The sequence below is a fragment of the Erpetoichthys calabaricus genome, chromosome 10 (genome assembly GCF_900747795.2).
Source record: "Erpetoichthys calabaricus chromosome 10, fErpCal1.3, whole genome shotgun sequence".
Taxonomy (NCBI): Eukaryota; Metazoa; Chordata; class Cladistia; order Polypteriformes; family Polypteridae; genus Erpetoichthys; species Erpetoichthys calabaricus.
The window spans coordinates 93,247,518-93,264,670 of record NC_041403.2 but is presented as its reverse complement, the minus strand read 5'-3'; the positions used below and the strand labels follow the sequence as shown (position 1 = coordinate 93,264,670).

The 17,153-nt window shown below is 36.0% G+C and overlaps 3 protein-coding genes across 5 annotated transcripts in view; all 3 read right to left on the bottom strand.

The window, feature by feature from the left end:
* The window catches only part of ndrg3b (ndrg family member 3b), a 1,230,027-nt gene that overhangs the window by 657,136 nt on the left and 555,738 nt on the right, over positions 1-17,153 (bottom strand). The gene's annotated exons all lie outside the window — the stretch shown is intronic.
* id1 (inhibitor of DNA binding 1, HLH protein) overlaps positions 1-17,153 on the bottom strand; it is a 739,503-nt gene that overhangs the window by 254,606 nt on the left and 467,744 nt on the right. The gene's annotated exons all lie outside the window — the stretch shown is intronic.
* Positions 1-17,153, bottom strand: part of hm13 (histocompatibility (minor) 13) — a 40,742-nt gene that overhangs the window by 9,531 nt on the left and 14,058 nt on the right. Inside the window, exons 6-12 of one of the 2 annotated variants that reach the window (XM_051932924.1) lie at positions 16,571-16,696; positions 14,429-14,486; positions 9,968-10,051; positions 8,063-8,099; positions 7,861-7,963; positions 6,918-7,003; positions 5,197-5,365 (exon numbers count right to left, since the gene is read on the bottom strand). In XM_051932924.1, the coding sequence (XP_051788884.1) occupies positions 5,218-5,365; positions 6,918-7,003; positions 7,861-7,963; positions 8,063-8,099; positions 9,968-10,051; positions 14,429-14,486; positions 16,571-16,696 (642 nt within the window). In that variant the 3' untranslated portion in view covers positions 5,197-5,217. The remainder of the gene's footprint in view (positions 1-5,196; positions 5,366-6,917; positions 7,004-7,860; positions 7,964-8,062; positions 8,100-9,967; positions 10,052-14,428; positions 14,487-16,570; positions 16,697-17,153) is intronic. The other variant, XM_028811612.2, reaches the window with a different exon arrangement.

Here is a 17,153-nt window from a genome sequence, read left to right as displayed (position 1 = left end):
ATTCATGCATTGTCTGTCTTTGATAGCTGCTGCCTTAACACATAATATTTGAGGCAAGGAGCTGTAATGTAATGTTACTTACATTATGTAGTTTGTAGTGATAGCTGAGAAAAAATTTTAATCTTGTGTTTTCGCCGAGAATGCACATCATAAAATTTCTGATAGAACAGGACCCAATAGTAACCAATGCCAGACAATATCAAAAATCTCACATTACTCGTGATGCATAACCCACACATCAAGTCGAACAGCTGTATGCTCAAAATGTACAAAGCACATGTATTTTTTGCTAAATATTCAATAAATAACTTCAGAAAATGAAAGTAGTCTACAAACATGAGGAATCTTCACAAAGTGTTATACTTTTAAACTGAAGTCATTACTCTTGATCAGTGAATTCAATCTTCAATTCAAAAGCATGGTCCCAGGCTTAGATATTTTTGATATTATTTGTTGTCAAGCGTTGGTCACCACTGGGTCCAGGTTCTATCAGAAACTTTATGTCCATTCCACTTGAAAACACAAGATTAAAAATCTCTCTGCCATCACTACAAGCTGCAAGTAAAATATCATTTTTGCTGGAGAATTCTTTTAAGAATGGTATTCTTTGCTTCCACCTGCAGCCTGGTGCCACTACTACCCTATCGGTCTTCCAGCTTTTTTTTTTTTTTTTTTTTTAAAAAAAAAAGACTTATTTTCATCTAGATCATCTATATAGGAATTATAGTCTTCTTGAACTTCTTGTGCTTTAAATATTTTGTTCTGTATAGCTTGCTAACAATGCTAACAACTACATTCCTGCATTTAATGTAACTGAGCAAATACTGGAATTTACACTGTTTCTTACAATACAGGTAGAAAGTGTCAGTACAACGTGTATTGTATTCCACTTTTTATGCTTACATTTTCATGCCCAAAAAATATATTTTTTGGCAAAGAGCAGTTTTTTTTTTTTTTTTTGTGTCACTTTTGTTTGAAAGCTGTAGTTTTGACGTGTGTCTTTTAAGCAACAGTGCATGAGTTATCAGTGCTTTATGCTATATAGGCACTGTAAGAGAGAGAGGAATAAAAAAAAAAAAAGCACATATATATTTATAACCCTGAACGTACAACTAACACTACATTTGAACACATACCTGTTTAAAACAGGAATATTTGAATCTTAATTTTACGCTCATTTAGCAGCCCTTCATTCTACAATTGTTTCTCAATATTTGCAACATACTGTAAAAGGGGTTTATGGATTCAAACAGTACTTTTCCTACAAGATTCAAACAGAGACAGGTAATTTTATTGATAGGATGCAATGGCCAACAGTTGCTTATCTTAGCACATAGAATTAAAATAATGGCCATTTCCAAAATGGTAGTTTAACAAAATTAGCATTCATATCAAAAAGACACAAAAATAACTGCATAAACACTATCCAACAATCAAAGACTTCAGTAAAACCTCTCTAAACTAATTGTGAATTTAACACTAACAAAAAGAGCTTTCAGATCTACTACTCTCCAACTATGCCTAAATGTGATTTCAAACACAACTAAATTTACAATACCTAAAGCAATCTCTTTGTGGGTGTAGAGAACAGGCAATTCAGAAGAACTCCCATCTACACTAAATAAAGATCATCCTTAATGAGAAAGTGTGGCATTTTAACTTCTGTTCCTTCTTTTGAAGAAGTTTCATTGGCCACAGAGCCCCTTAAATGACCACCGGGAGAAAAACAAAAATGTTGGGAGGGGGTAAAAATAACATGAAATAGTATTGAGAAATGTCACAAAAGTAATTCTGATCCAATATCTGGAGCTACTTTGACTGAAACACACCATCTAAAACACAGCATCTACTATGAGAAGGAATGAGACTGATTGCGAGTCACGACACTCTGCCCTGCCCTGCCTCAAGCCCCCAGGACCACTTTAAGCTGCAGACTGTTGCAAGGTGTAATTGAAATGAACATGAAGAAGATCAGGTGTCAGCGCTAGTGGCATACTCTCCATCATTCTTCATTGTAGATGCAGTGTTCGTGTGCTGTGTTCTGGCCAACTTGTTGTGTAGGTTGCTTGTGCATTTCTTAGTAACATCTATAAACTTAAAGCTCCAGATATTAGACTGGAAGTACTTTTGCAAGAAAACACAAAAAAGTTATTGCAAAAACTATTCCTACTATTTACACACCCTTCCCATCAATTTGTTTTTTTTTTTAACCATTAAATTTTTTTACCCTATAATCAATTCCCACCCCCACTACTGCCACCTGGGGGTTCCATATTCAGCAATCTCCGTTCACTGAAAAAAATAGTGATTAATCTGCACCCTGTCAAATGTGGACAATGAGAAAGAAGTGGCTGAGTTTTCAAAAGAAACAGACTTTTCTGTCATTGTTTTTACTTGTTAGGCCATGATTCTTCCTATGTAGGCTTAAATTGGTATTTTTTTGTCATTGGACCCTGAAATATATTACATTTGTATGACAACCTCATACAGAAACATTTCAGTGGTTGCACTGTGTATTTCAGGTAACAATTATGTCCCCTTATATAAATGAGATGTGGTGGACCAAACATTTAACGTTTTGCAGTAAAGCTATACCATTACCAAAAACTGTTAAAATGTAGATTTTACATTACAGTAATCCCTCGCTATAATGCGCTTCGACTTTTGCGGCTTCACTCTATCGCAGATTTTATATGTAGGCATATCTAAATATATAATGCGGATTTTTCACTGCTTCGTGGGTTTCTGCAGACAATGGGCCTTTTTACTTCTGGTACATGCTTCCTCAGTTGGTTTGCCCAGTTGATTTCATACAAGGGACGCTATTGGCGGATGGCTGAGAAGCTACCCAATCACAGCACGCAGTTAAGTTCCTGTGTGCCGATTGGCTCAGCAACGGTACACCGAATTTGATTCCGCTGCATTAACCAGGAAGTCTCGTCTCGCTCATTCAGCATCAACGTGTTTCGCTGTGTAAAGACTTAACTTTTGTGCTCTTTTGTGTTTATCTTTGTGCATAGTCAAGCACTTCGTGGCTCCAAAACGATCTGCTCCTGCTACTGCTTCAGGGGCCGTGCCCAAGCACCAACGGAAGATGATAATGATTGCCGAAACGGTAAAAGGTTTGGATAGGTTTTATTTAAAAAGGAGGAAAAGAACATAAGATCTACGGCCGCAGTGTCCTTTAACCAGGGTGCAAAACGAGTTGTAAGTAGACGTAATAAGGCGGTAAGGTTTATAAGAGTGTGGGAAGGGTTTATAAAGCCTTAAAATATATATAAATAATTAAATACAAGGTCGCTACTTCGCGGATTTTCACCTATCGTGGGGGGCTCTGGAACGTAAGAGGGAGGGTAAGGGATGACCATACATACTTAGCATGTGCCCTCTTCATATTTTCTGAGATTCACAGTCAATAATTAAAATTGTCATAAAGAAACCACCCTGTTCTGACTTAACAGGAATTAACAGTCTCATTTATTTGAATCTTGCGACAGATGAACTGTTCAGTTTTGGAGTTAATGGCTCAAAAGGCTGTTATGGCTCTTTGTGCTCAGGAGTTGCTACTCCTCGTTAGCAAATTTGGAAATTTGATGTTGTTTAAGATGGTAGATGGTACTCAAGAGATTCCATGAATACAGGAGGCAATATCCATTATTCACTTGCACACCTTAAAGTAGTTTCCAAGTTTCCACTGCAGGTATTTACCCATCAGTCAGTAAATACCCAACACTAAAGCAACCTAACCTTGTACTAGGTACAAAACAAATTTTGGCACTTAACTTCTGACACACCATCCATGGGCAACTGGAAATATCAGAGTCTGTTCCATTTGGAAGTCATGGTAATACATGGTTTGAGTTAGGAAGTCACGTATGGTTAACTGAAACTCTCCAGCTAGCAAGGCTGCCAACATACCTAGCCGTGTGAACGGAAAGCATTCTGAATCAATGGAATATGCAATCCTTTAGAGCTTATCACTCTTCTTACATTTTATTAAAGCATTTGTTAACATTATTCTTAGCCCTCAGAAAAAATAAACTACAGCCACTTCTGTAGTTGCCGCACAGCTAAACAAGCAGAAAAATAAAATTAGCATGGCAATAAGTGGCACTCAGGATTAACAGAACTGAAATACTTTGTTCTAGTCATTTTTTCAGCTCAACATGTTCTTCTGTGACCTCATGAGTTGGCTTTGGGGCTCATCCAGTTGCTCCATACACATTTCCAACCAGAAGGAAGACCTGTTTCAAAGACTAACTGCTTTGCACAGCAGAAATGTTACTACAGGAAATGATGAGCATTTTTTGTTTGTTGTTTTTCTATGGATAATATGGCTCATCCATGACAGGATGATGCCTATACCTAGTAAATTTAGAAAACTGCTGCCACCTGTGCTAGTGATAGCCTGTTAACTAAAGGGAACAAAACAATACAACTCTTGGTTTATAATACATATACAATTATGCACATTACATATGTATGAACTGTATACATGCACATATAAAAATAAGTAGACCGACACTGAACACTCTGAACATAAGCAAACACATAAGAAATTTGTGATTTCCTAAATGTAGTCCTCTAAATGCAAACGAATTATGTCTTTTAGTGAAGTCAGTGAAGAGCAAAATTAAAGCGGCAAACATAAAATTGTAAATCGAGCTTCTAAAACAGCATGAAACATGCTAAAAGAATAGCAGTTTTCATGCAAGTGAATGTTTTACTATAAGAGATGGGAATGCACATTTGTAGTGCAGTAAATAAGCTGAGGGCAAACGGATTACAGGAAATTCTTATCTCTATTTAAAACACACTGAGCAATTAATATTCAAAAGAACGACTTAACCTTGGCAGCATCTGTGCCTTTTGGCCTCAGGTTTTAGCAAGGCACTTCAGCAAAACATTCTCTGTGGGAGTTTTAAAAAAATGAGTGGCATCAGACTATCACAAAAGCTTTCTAAATGTAATGGGAAGATTAAACAGTATGTTGGTTATAAAACAGCTACTCTAATTCTTCACAGTGCAATGAAAAAGAATGTGACAAAAACAGAGGGGTCAGAAGATTAATCAAAAGGTGTTTACAATGTTAGTGAATATAATAAAATATAATCTCAAAATAGAAATGAGAGGATAGGGGGTGGGGAGGGACAACACCTCGGTAAGCAGAGTGAGAAGAAAGGAGATGTACCTGACCTGTTCACTCAAACAGAGGAGCTACATTGAGCTGGGATTATGTCGCCTGCGGCGGGGAGAGGAGGGTTTTTGTTGCATAGAATTAGCAAGACTGGCAGGAGAGCCGGACACAGTGGGGAAGTGGGTGAGCCTGGGAGTGTGCGGCATAACCTCCGCAGAAGACTCATAGCTGAAGGAGTGTGAAAGTCAGCCACCCAAACCAGGGAGCAAGAGAGAGAGAGAGAGAGAAAGAGAAAGAAAAAGAAATACATTTCAGAGGGGAGTTGTAAAAGTCTCTTGCAAACAACAACATGTCCACAGTGAGAAAATTTTCTTTGCTGCAAAATGGCCAGTTTAAAACTATTCCAGAAAAAAAGGGTAGCACTATGACAGTCACCCTGGTATGTTTATGGCAAAACAAAGTAAGGAAGTTAACTGAATCTTTGATTGAATTTACTCAAAAACTTCAGGAACCCTTAAAATGATTCATCTATTTTCAAACCCACATGATGTAATTATTATAGCAAAGGGGACAAAAGCAACAGAAACTAATAACATTAAGTGTATACTTCACAATACAACACACACTCATTCACTTAAAAAAAAAAAAAAACGAAGATCTGAAAAATAATTTGCTTCAACAGAAGTTGAGCTCCATACACCAAATTTTAATAGTGCCACAGCTTTATGTGGAACATTTCTCATATTTGCCTTATATAAATATTTCATCTCTGGAGTGGCCCAAATCCAAATTGTTGGCTCCTGAATGTTAATCAATCACCACACTTCTAGATAAAGTGAAGAATATGAAGAAAAACCTAATTCCACACATCTATCCACCTTCTAACTCATTTATACAGTTTAGGATCTTAGGGAGCCAGTGCCTATCTCAGCAATATTGGCCAAAGAGCAGGAGCCAGTCTTGGTCAGAGTGCCAGTCCAATGCAAGATACACTCATTCACACATGAACTCTGCTTAATTGGGACTAATTTAGAGCCTGAAAATACACTAAAATTCACTTTCTTTGAGAACATGGAAAAAAAAAAAAACAGGAGAATGTGCAAACTCCTCACTGTCAATGTGCACTTTAAATTTTAAAGTAAAAGTATTAGTAAAATGTTAATGTAAGATCACTTAATATTTTGTAGGATGCAAGTCTGTTAGAAAACAAATCTCTAATAAAATATTCTATAGCCCACTTTACTTCAGGGAGCAACTAAATCATAACTTTCAAAGTTACATTGAAGCTATGGTCTTTATTCCTATGCACATAAGTAACACGACAAACATGGTGGCAAGAGTAACTTTGGAACTACAAGACATCCCCTCCACATTTTCTTGTGCCTGGCAAATATACAGGGTGTACAAGTAGGAATAAAATGTCAGAGCAGGTTTTTTACTTGCAGAAATATTTAGCACGCACGGATGTTTGAAACTGGGCATGCTTATTTTGTATATTAACATTGTCAGCCTTGCTTGCAGAAATCAGTTCCACACCAAATGCTAAAGAGCTGCTGGGGCCCTCCACCTGTCAATGCATGTTCTTATACATGCAGCACTAACAGCTGAGAGAAAGACAGAGAGGACTTAGAAGTGCTTACATTTGCTAGTCATTGTCAATAAAATCCACTACACTTTCTGTTTCATTCTTAGTCTGTTTCAGACAATATTCAAATATTTTCCCAAATTTATTTAAAATAGTATAACATTGCATTTGCAAAAGAATAGATTAGTAACTCACCTGAACATTTCTGTAACTTCTCCTTTAATCAAGGCAACCAAGACTGGGAAACCAATACACGATGGAACCAGATAAAGTAGTGCGGGCTGAAAACATGAATAGTCACTCAACATTATTATGCATGTTAATTCACACTGCAACACTTCTTCATATACACAAGTTCCATAATGTGTACTAAAATATATGCGTTTTAACAAAAGTGCTACTGGGTTTCAACAGCAGAAATCCCATTGACAAACCATACCCCCAAGTTAATGATACAAAGTTCTTTTATAATAAATTGTGATTTTTTTATAGGAAATGCAACAATTCGGTGGGAGGTCAAACCAGCACATTCAAGATGCGTTAAGGTGGAACATTTTTTGTTTGTTTTTTTTTTTCTTTTGGACCTTTGAAGAACAGAAAAAAAAATCTCCAAGTATAAAGATGCAGCCATTTTCATATAAATAACTGAAAAAGAGCAGACTGGTGCCATCACTAGTCTAGTACTGAGCTGGTGCAATAATTCAAATTAAAAGAATCAATGTAGTGTTTAGGGGAGTGACTGACCAGACATGACTCAGTACTAGACCAGTGACATCACCAGTACACTTTTCTAGGGGTTTACATGAAAACAGCAGCATCGTTTCATTCCATGATTTTTTTCAAAGCTCACACATGAAACAGTACTGCACACATTCTGGAAAGTCTAACGAACTAACTTTCATCTTTATAAACTAGACATATTATTTGGAAAATGCAAGCCTTGAAAAACCATGACTGGGGTTGGGACTTCATACAATCCATGCTCGGTAAAGTTGATATACTAATACTCAAATAGTATTTGAGCATTCAAGGCCAAAGAATGAATATAGAAAATTAGAACAATAGAACTTCATTTAAAATGAATACATTTAAATGCCTCATACAGTTTGCAAGGACTATAAAATATCTGAGTACTTACCTGAGCATGTTTAAAAGTATGCATAACAAAGATTGTCAGGCCCAAACCAAATATGTATGCGAAAAAGCTGGTGTAGAAGTAAGTACGGGTATTCTTCTTTAAACTGGGGAGAAGAGTTAAAATTCCACAAAGCATTATTATAAAATTATTCTGATCAGACACAAATGTTTAAATTTAGTCGAAATAATTTAAAAACACTTACCTAACATCAAAACGTAGCAGTAAAGCAATAAAAATACCTTAAAAAAAAAAAAAAAAATGTTTAATAACGTGTCGAAAGGCACAGTTCAATTGCACAGATAGAATAAGCAGTAAAAGATGAGCATACAAAATTTCCATAAGTTACTGCTCTATTATAACAAATGCCAACAGAGCCATCTTGTGGTCATTCAGAATTGTAAAAGCACACTGTGACAAGTTAACTTGTCTGAATTTTTTAAATAAAAGTTTGATAGAAAATGCTTTGATTCTATGTTCAAATTGCGACAATCAATTGTGATACAAGTTAACTCATATTCATCAAGTATTTATAAACCTTTTTACTTTAATATTTTCTATGTAGTATCACATTTCAGATTTTCCTTTTGCTATTACAGTGGCTTTAAAGTACCAACAAAAAAAAAACATTTTCACTGTCAGCAATCTTTATTTGGATACTTCCACCAACAGGCAGTTAACCCATGATTTGCATCTTAAGTGTCTGCTGGCTTGAAACACAAACAATATTAAGTTAATCTGGATTGTATTTTTGCTGTAACTGTAAAAGTGGAAATAAAAGAAACAGTTAAGTCCAGTATGCTATTTATTGAGTGCTTCACGTAGAAGCCAGCAACTGACACCCTGTACTGAAAAAATGCAGCATCCAGAACATTTATGCTACATTTAAATATGTACTTATGTGACGCTCCAGCTATTAACATACATAAATTTACTTGCACACAATTATTTTCAAAGAAAACACTTAGCTGTAATTTGGATGGTTAATACAACAAGTAATTTCAAGCAAAATTATAATTAGTATATTAGAATGTGGAAACACTCAAAAGTTAAACTGCTTTGTACACACACCCCACTACTTTAATAATTATTGATGACCAGAGATATCCATCTGATCTGCATAAAACCAAACCAGGACTAACTATCTAAATCAAATCCAGCTAACATCATGCACAAAGGTTATATTTTCATATCCTGTCTTAATTGTCCATTTTAAAAAAGGTCTACGTATCAGGGCTTCTAATTACAGCATTTTCCATCTGCCATTGATATGTTCCTTGAGAAAGCCATTTCAGTTTTGCTATTTCTGAACCTCAGAACTGAACTTTATGTATGTCAATACCTTGCAATACTAGTGAAAAGAATGACAGGTTTGAGCAGTGCTAATGCAAATAGAAAGGTACCTCTAATAACCAATTAGCACATAGAATAATTACGGGTAAGCAAAGGGAAGATACCAGTAGGAAACTGAAGGAATTGCTTTCTGAAAGTGGGGCTTTGCAGCCATATGTGAATTATACTATACATTAAGAATCAGAAATTTCAAGCAGAAATTGATATTAAACACACTAGTAATGCATTGGCTATATTTTTAATCAATTTAAGGGTATCAAGATACAACAAAGATATGAATCTAAAAACATGAAAATGTCCGGGTGATCCCAAACATTTGAGGAGTAGTGTATTTACTAGGTTGACTCAAAGCACACAACATACAAGATACAAAGCATTTTATCACTGCCAAAGTGAATCTTCAGGTCACTTTTTAGCACCCTAACCCGTTAAAATTTGGATTTAAAGGCTGTAGTGATGCCGTTCTTGCTTTTTTATATTATTCACCAAAGAAGTTAGATATTAAACAAAAGACAAAGGTTGAAAAACAATTTCTTCTTCTAGCATTTTGATAAAGTGGAATTATTTGAATTAGTTTATTTGAAATTGGAAAATTTACATTTAGCCAGATTTGGTCATTTTTACAGACTCCAGGAACCCAATAATTGCTTCTGCCTCCTACACCACAGCCCTGCTATGAACACAAACAAATTTGCTAATAATCTTGCTAATCCATCTTACTGACTTAACAGGTAAGAAAAGGAAAGCACCAACATACCTGGAATAACAATATCCCCCAGACCAAGCATGGCAAAGTTGTTGGCCTCAAGTCCCTTTTCTAAAAGATCCTGAGGAAAAACCACTGCAAAAAGGAAAAATAAGAAAAAAAAAGTGTAATGAAGCAACACCACATATCTGGAATAATGAATTTAAGAGTATTATCTAATAAAGACTGAAGGCTAATATACAAAGAATCCTAAAATTTCACAAAAATTCATTCAGTTGCAGTATGCCACATTTTATTACTCATCTCCATCTTTGTACATTCAATTGCTAAAAAGAATGGTGACCCCCACTACAAAATGAAATGACTGCAGGAAACACTGGAATACATTTTGTTTCCCTTGAAGGTTTAGCAAATTATTATGATTTATTCAAAGCTAAAAACACAAAAAAATGTGAGTCTCCATTAGCATCAAGCCTAAAATTAGTACCATCTCAGTATACAGTGGGCTATAAAAAAAAAAAAAAAAAAAAAAACATTTAATTCTGTTCAATCATGGTTTGGCTCCTTCAGTTAATCTGCAGTGTGTTTTTTTTTTTTGTTTTTTTTTTTAAAACTTCAAAAAACACTGGTCACTGTTCATTCTCAGATTTATTTTCACATGCAGTCAACTTAAGATTTATTGGCACTCTTTATAAAAATGCAGTGAGGGATATCTTGGGATTAAATAAATGGAAAAACATCAAGTTTTTATTATCAAACAGATTTTGGAATAAAATAAACTTTTCCTTTAGTAACACAATTTTTCATAAATATGCAGATCCCGAAAATATTTGCACCCCAAATTTCAGTGTGTGGTGAAGCCTCCCCTGGCGAGAATGACAGCACTCAGCCACTTTGTGATGTTTAACAAAGTTGGAAAACACTTGGAGGGATCTTGGACCGCTCTTACATGCAGAAAATTCTCAACTCATTGAGAACCTGGGGTTCTCTCTTGTGAACTGCCCTCCTCAATTGTTAATTTTGATGTGTGCTTCGGGACATGGTCTTGTCGGCAGACCCAACCATGGTCTAGGTTCAGCCTTCTGGCAGTGGCAACCAGTTTTTCCAATAAAATGTTCTGGCATTAAATGGAAATCATTATTCCACTGGCCTTAACACCACGTCTTGTACCACTGGAAGCAAAACAGCCCCAAACCATCAAAGAGTCACCACAATATTTTACCATGGGAATAAGGTGCCACTCTTTGAATAGAGACATGCATTGGAAACGGAGAGCTGCAGAGAGCCGATGGAGAGGCAGGATGAGCCAGCCAGTGTAGGAGAGGCAGTGCGGCCATAAGACCCACAGAGGAGCAAAGGATTGGCGCTCTAGGGGCAGTTCATCCCCACTGAATATTTGTACAGGAGTGAGTGTGACAGAGGTATAGTCCTCCCCAGGGATCCGTGGTGCAACGGGAGTGTGGAGGATGATAGGAGGACAACCAACCCCAAGTGGTCTTGCTGATGCCGCTTAAGGCAGCTAAGACGGGGGTTGGGTGGCGAGGACCGCAGATGCTGGAGTCTCCACCGGCTGAGCAAGTAATGGGTGAGCTGGGGAAACGAATAGGGAGTATTGCTGGGCTCATCTAGGATCTGATGGAACATTAAGGACCCGATGACTATGCTGGTTTTACACTCATTTTAATTATGGATTTTAAACTCACAGATTGTCACTGTTTTTTATGGATTATTAATTTATTGAAGATTGCACTGTACTGTTTTGGGCACCTTGTTTTTGACTTTGTTTTTAAAAAAAACACTATTTATTTTTTCTACCTACGCTTTACTGCATTAAGTAGGTTGTCATTTGTCTGGCTCATCCTTGGTTACGTTATCAACAGTGGCGGGTTCAAGAGGCGCACAAAGCCAACAAGGAGTGTGAAGCGAACACACACCATCACACACATCCTTTCAGTTTGCTTCTGCAGTCTTGCCTCCATTTGCATAAATTGTCACATCCCATTTCTCTATGTGATCTCTGTCAGCATAGGTTGTGAAAAGGGAACATTGCATTAGAATGTCCCACTCACTAGAATATTTTTAACAACAAATACCAACAAATAAAAAAAAACTGTCAGCTATTTTTTTTTTCTACATCACCACCAAAAACTTTATCCACCAAGGTATTCTTGAGATTTTGGGGTATTTAGTTTTTCTATTGTAGGTTTTTTGTAAACCTGAATATGGATACATCAAACCCATTTCTTTTTGGTTACCTACTACCCTAGATGTACCATCCTACCAAATTTCACCTTTTTATTTAAACAGGAAATAGTTTTTTGTTGATGAGCAAGTCACACAACTATGCAAGATATAAAGGACAGACAGCATGTCTTTACTACTGTAAGAAACTTTACAGAACAAATATTGTAATATAGTTCTAAACTGGAAAAAGGAGAAAGACTACATTGCAAATTGAATATTCAATACATTTCTTTTCTACATTTTGATGACTTACTCCCCCATCTTTAGGCTTCACACTTCTACTGAAAAAATAGTAAAGTTCAAGACAACCTTTTCTGAGCAAAACAAGGGCTTAATATGTAATGTCTTGGCTTTAATTTTTTGTATCATGCACTGCTTAAATAAGTTTTTCTTTCCCCAAAACAGTCCCCAGACTGATGTACAGTATATTCAATTATGTCGACCATCTCTGTAACTCACTTCGGATAAGTGTCTAAATAAATAAATGAAAATGTAAATATCCAAACAGGTGCTGCATTAGCATCAAAAAGTTGCAGTATAGTGAACTTCCAAACCTAAAAACATAACACTGAGCTCACCTTAGAACCACAGGACACAACACATAGTAATAAACTACTGTGTCTCATTTTCTGAAAGTGACTTGAAAGAAAGTACAACTGCAATGTTTAGCACAAGTTAGAAAAAAATTAACTTTTGTTAAAGATGGTTAATCTCAAAACAAATACTAATTAATTTTAAAAAATGATTCTGTAACCCTAGTTACATAATGCTTGCATGGTATAAAATTCAGGGGTGTTCAGAAGCTTAACTAATGTGAAATTTAGAGCATTTACATTTTTTTGGTACTTCAAAGAGTAATCAAATTTTTGTTTACTAAATATATTTTAACAGTGAGCCATAATACAAAACCTCACAAAAGATTATTATTACATTCAACAGCAGACTACATCAAAATAAACATTTTTAACAGTACTTTAAAATATCATCTATAGTAGTTTGAAATGGCCCAAATACACTTGTGGTGGCCCAATAGTATTCAAAGGCAGCAGATTCCAGTTCAAGTGATGTAAAATAGCATCAATTGATGTCCTGTTATTAGTTGTCGGTTGTGAAGGGTCTATTACGGACTGTAGTTCAGAATTGATAAACATTTGTGAAAGTAGCAGCTAATAGTTAAAATTTCAGCTGCAGCTAAACAGGTGAGCTGGTGTGCATCTATCCCAGCATTTGACTAATATTGGGGATCTTTTGTCATCAGCAGTGGTACTCGGACAAGTAAAAAAAGGAAAATATACAAGTTGGAGTGACCTCCTAGGGTATATTTGAAACAGTAAACTAACCCATAATTGAAGTCACACAGAATGTTTTCTTTGTTTTATGATAGAAAAAGAGTGCACTTTTTCCAATCATTTTCCAATGCTTTTGAAATTTCAAAACTTTGAATAGCAAGCAGTATTTGAGATATCTCAACCAAAACTGAACTGTCCTCAAAATTTTCCTTGAAAAAATAAGTGTTTTACGTCAACAAAATAGACTCACTGGGAGCAGAGGTGTTTCCTCCAGGATGACAGGCAGACAAACAGATATAATAATCACAGCATGTGCTTTAACATTACATGTGAATGCACCTGATAACAGATGAACCATTTACCAAAAACTGATCAATTAACAATTAATAAAAATGAAACCACAAATGTTAATCCTATGATTATGAGAACATATAGTTACTTTTCAAAAAACAGTTATGGATCCAACTGAAAGAAAGAATCAGTTTATAAAGAAGCAGATCCAACAGTAAAGAGGCTAATTTCAATTAAACAAGAAATCAAACAGACAAAATAAATAAGTCTTAAATTGCTTACAGAGAACTATGTATTAATAAAAGCACAAGACTTACTGTTTAAGTACATGGTTATCCAAATCTATTATACCTGTATTTATTTTCAAAAAATGAAAATTCACCTAAAATAGAGTGGATCTTTAGCTCTTTATAATTATTTTGAAAAGTGCAACTAGGGTCTTCATTTACTTCACACTATTTAACAAACTTCTACACAGCAAACGTTATATGTTAGCAATTCTACATCAATAAATTTGTTCAGAAAACTTCTCCAATTTCTAGAGCAGTTAGCAAAAGCAAATATGAATGCTGATTTGAAACATTCACATACTAGACAATATTAAAGCTATTCACATACAAAAGGTGGTGCCACAAATGTAAACATTTTTGTGTCATTTTACTCAATATTGGAATTCCTTAATACTTACATTTAATTGGTGCTTCAAAAGATTTGGCCACCGTCACCATGACATTTGTCCCAAAGACCTACAAAACATAAAATGGATGCAGTTTCTATACTGGATGCATCTACAAAATAATGCAATAGAAGGTTGGACTATTTAAAAACAAGCACAACTACATATGTACAGTGCATCCGGAAAGTATTCACAGCGCATCACTTTTTCCACATTTTGTTATGTTACAGCCTTATTCCAAAATGGATTAAATTCATTTTTTTCCTCAGAACTCTACACACAACACCCCATAATGACAAGGTGAAAAAAGTTTACTTGAGGTTTTTGCAAATTTATTAAAAATAAAAAAATTGAGAAATCACATGTACTTAAGTATTCACAGCCTTTGCTCAATACTTTGTCAATGCACCTTTGGCAGCAATTAGAGCCTCAAATCTTTTTGAATATGATGCCACAAGCTTGGCACACCTATACTTGGCCAGTTTCGCCCATTCCTCTTTGTAGCACCTCTCAAGCTCCATCAGGTTGGATGGAAAGCGTCGGTGCACAGCCATTTTAAGATCTCTCCAGAGATGTTCAATCAGATTCAAGTCTGGGCTCTGGCTGGGCCACTCAAGGACATTCACAGAGTTGTCCTGAAGCCACTCCTTTGATATCTTGGCTGTGTGCTTAGGGTCGTTGTCCTGCTGAAAGATGAACCGTTGCCCCAGTCTGAGATCAAGAGCGCTCTGGAGCAGGTTTTCATCCAGGATGTCTCTGTACATAGCTGCAGTCATCTTTCCCTTTATCCTGACTAGTCTCCCAGTCCCTGCCGCTGAAAAACATCCCCACAGCATGATGCTGCCACCACCATGCTACACTGTAGGGATGGTATTGGCCTGGTGATGAGTGGTGCCTGGTTTCCTCCAAACGTGACGCCTGGCATTCACACCAAAGAGTTCAATCTTTGTCTCATCAGACCAGAGAATTTTCTTTCTCATGGTCTGAGAGTCCTTCAGGTGCCTTTTGGCAAATTCCAGGCAGGCTGCTATGTGCCTTTTACTAAGTAGTGGCTTCCGTCTGGCCACTCTACCATACAGGCCTAATTGGTGGATTGCTGCAGAGATGGTTGTCCTTCTGGAAGGTTCTCCTCTCTCCACAGAGGACCTCTGGAGCTCTGACAGAGTGACCATCGGGTTCTTGGTCACCTCCCTGACTAAGGCCCTTCTCCCCCGATCGCTCAGTTTAGATGGCCGGCCAGCTCTAGGAAGAGTCCTGGTGGTTTCGAACTTCTTCCACTTACAGATGATGGAGGCCACTGTGCTCATTGGGACCTTCAAAGCAGCAGAAATTTTTCTGTAACCTTCCCCAGATTTGTGCCTCGAGACAATCCTGTCTCGGAGGTCTACAGACAATTCCTTTGACTTCATGCTTGGTTTGTGCTCTGACATGAACTGTCAACTGTGGGACCTTATATAGACAGGTGTGTGCCTTTCCAAATCATGTCCAATCAACTGAATTTGCCACAGGTGGACTCCAATTAAGCTGCAGAAACATCTCAAGGATGATCAGGGGAAACAGGATGCACCTGAGCTCAATTTTGAGCTTCATGGCAAAGGCTGTGAATACTTATGTACATGTGCTTTCTCAATTTTTTTATTTTTAATAAATTTGCAAAAACCTCAAGTAAACTTTTTTCACGTTGTCATTATGGGGTGTTGTGTGTAGAATATCTAGGAAAAAAATGCATTTAATCCATTTTGGAATAAGGCTGTAACATAACAAAATGTGAAAAAAGTGATGCGCTGTGAATACTTTCCGGATGCACTGTAACTACAATATAAAATAAATACATTTACAAAATTTCTGTGTATAGCTAAATTAAACTTTTAAACCCACAGGAAAACATTACTTTCTCCCTGTTTAATGATTTAGTAATCAAAAAATGCAATTACATAGAATCACATAAAAATATATACATTTGTTCTAAGTTTTTCATCATGTAAAATTAAGAATAACTGATTGCTACTTTTGAAAGAGAAAAACCAAAAAAAGAAATAATTAAAAAAATGAAGGTGCCATAAAACAAGTATGGGTTTAGCTCACCTAGTTGAATTAAATAGACTAGATCTTCTTAGAAAGACAGATAAATGTAACAATCAAAGGTATGCTTACCCAAAACACATCATAGATAAATAGACCTCCTAGTAGGATACATCCTGTGCTGACATTGTTGAGATGAAGTAGCTCTACACCATTCAGCGCAAAAGCAAGCCCAAACAGATTATTGGCTATCCAGTGCTAAATTAAAAAAAAAAAAATTATGTACATCTGTAAAAAAAATAAAGCCAACATATACATTATGAAGTGTCCCTACACTGATTTAGCTTTGCTTCACTTTTGTTGCTTAATCAAATTTTTATTTGTCCTCTCATTCACAGTTTGTTTCTTCACTCTGCCAAAAGTAGTAAAATAAAAACTGTTTAAAATTGTATAATACAGCTTCCTTCAGATGTATTGGTACCACTGGTAAAGTAACAAAAAAGGCAATGGAAGAAACATCTCTATTGTTCATTAGCTTGATATTTCACTCGTTTTCCTTCCTTTTTTTCCCCTCCAAAAAACATTTAAAAAAATCACAATTACTGGCATTTGTTCCCCAAAACCTTTTTTGTTCATCTTTACTAAGGGTGTAAATGTTTTTGGAGAATTCTGTATTTAGTTTCTATTATTAGAGAGTTTGATAAAAAAAAATAAA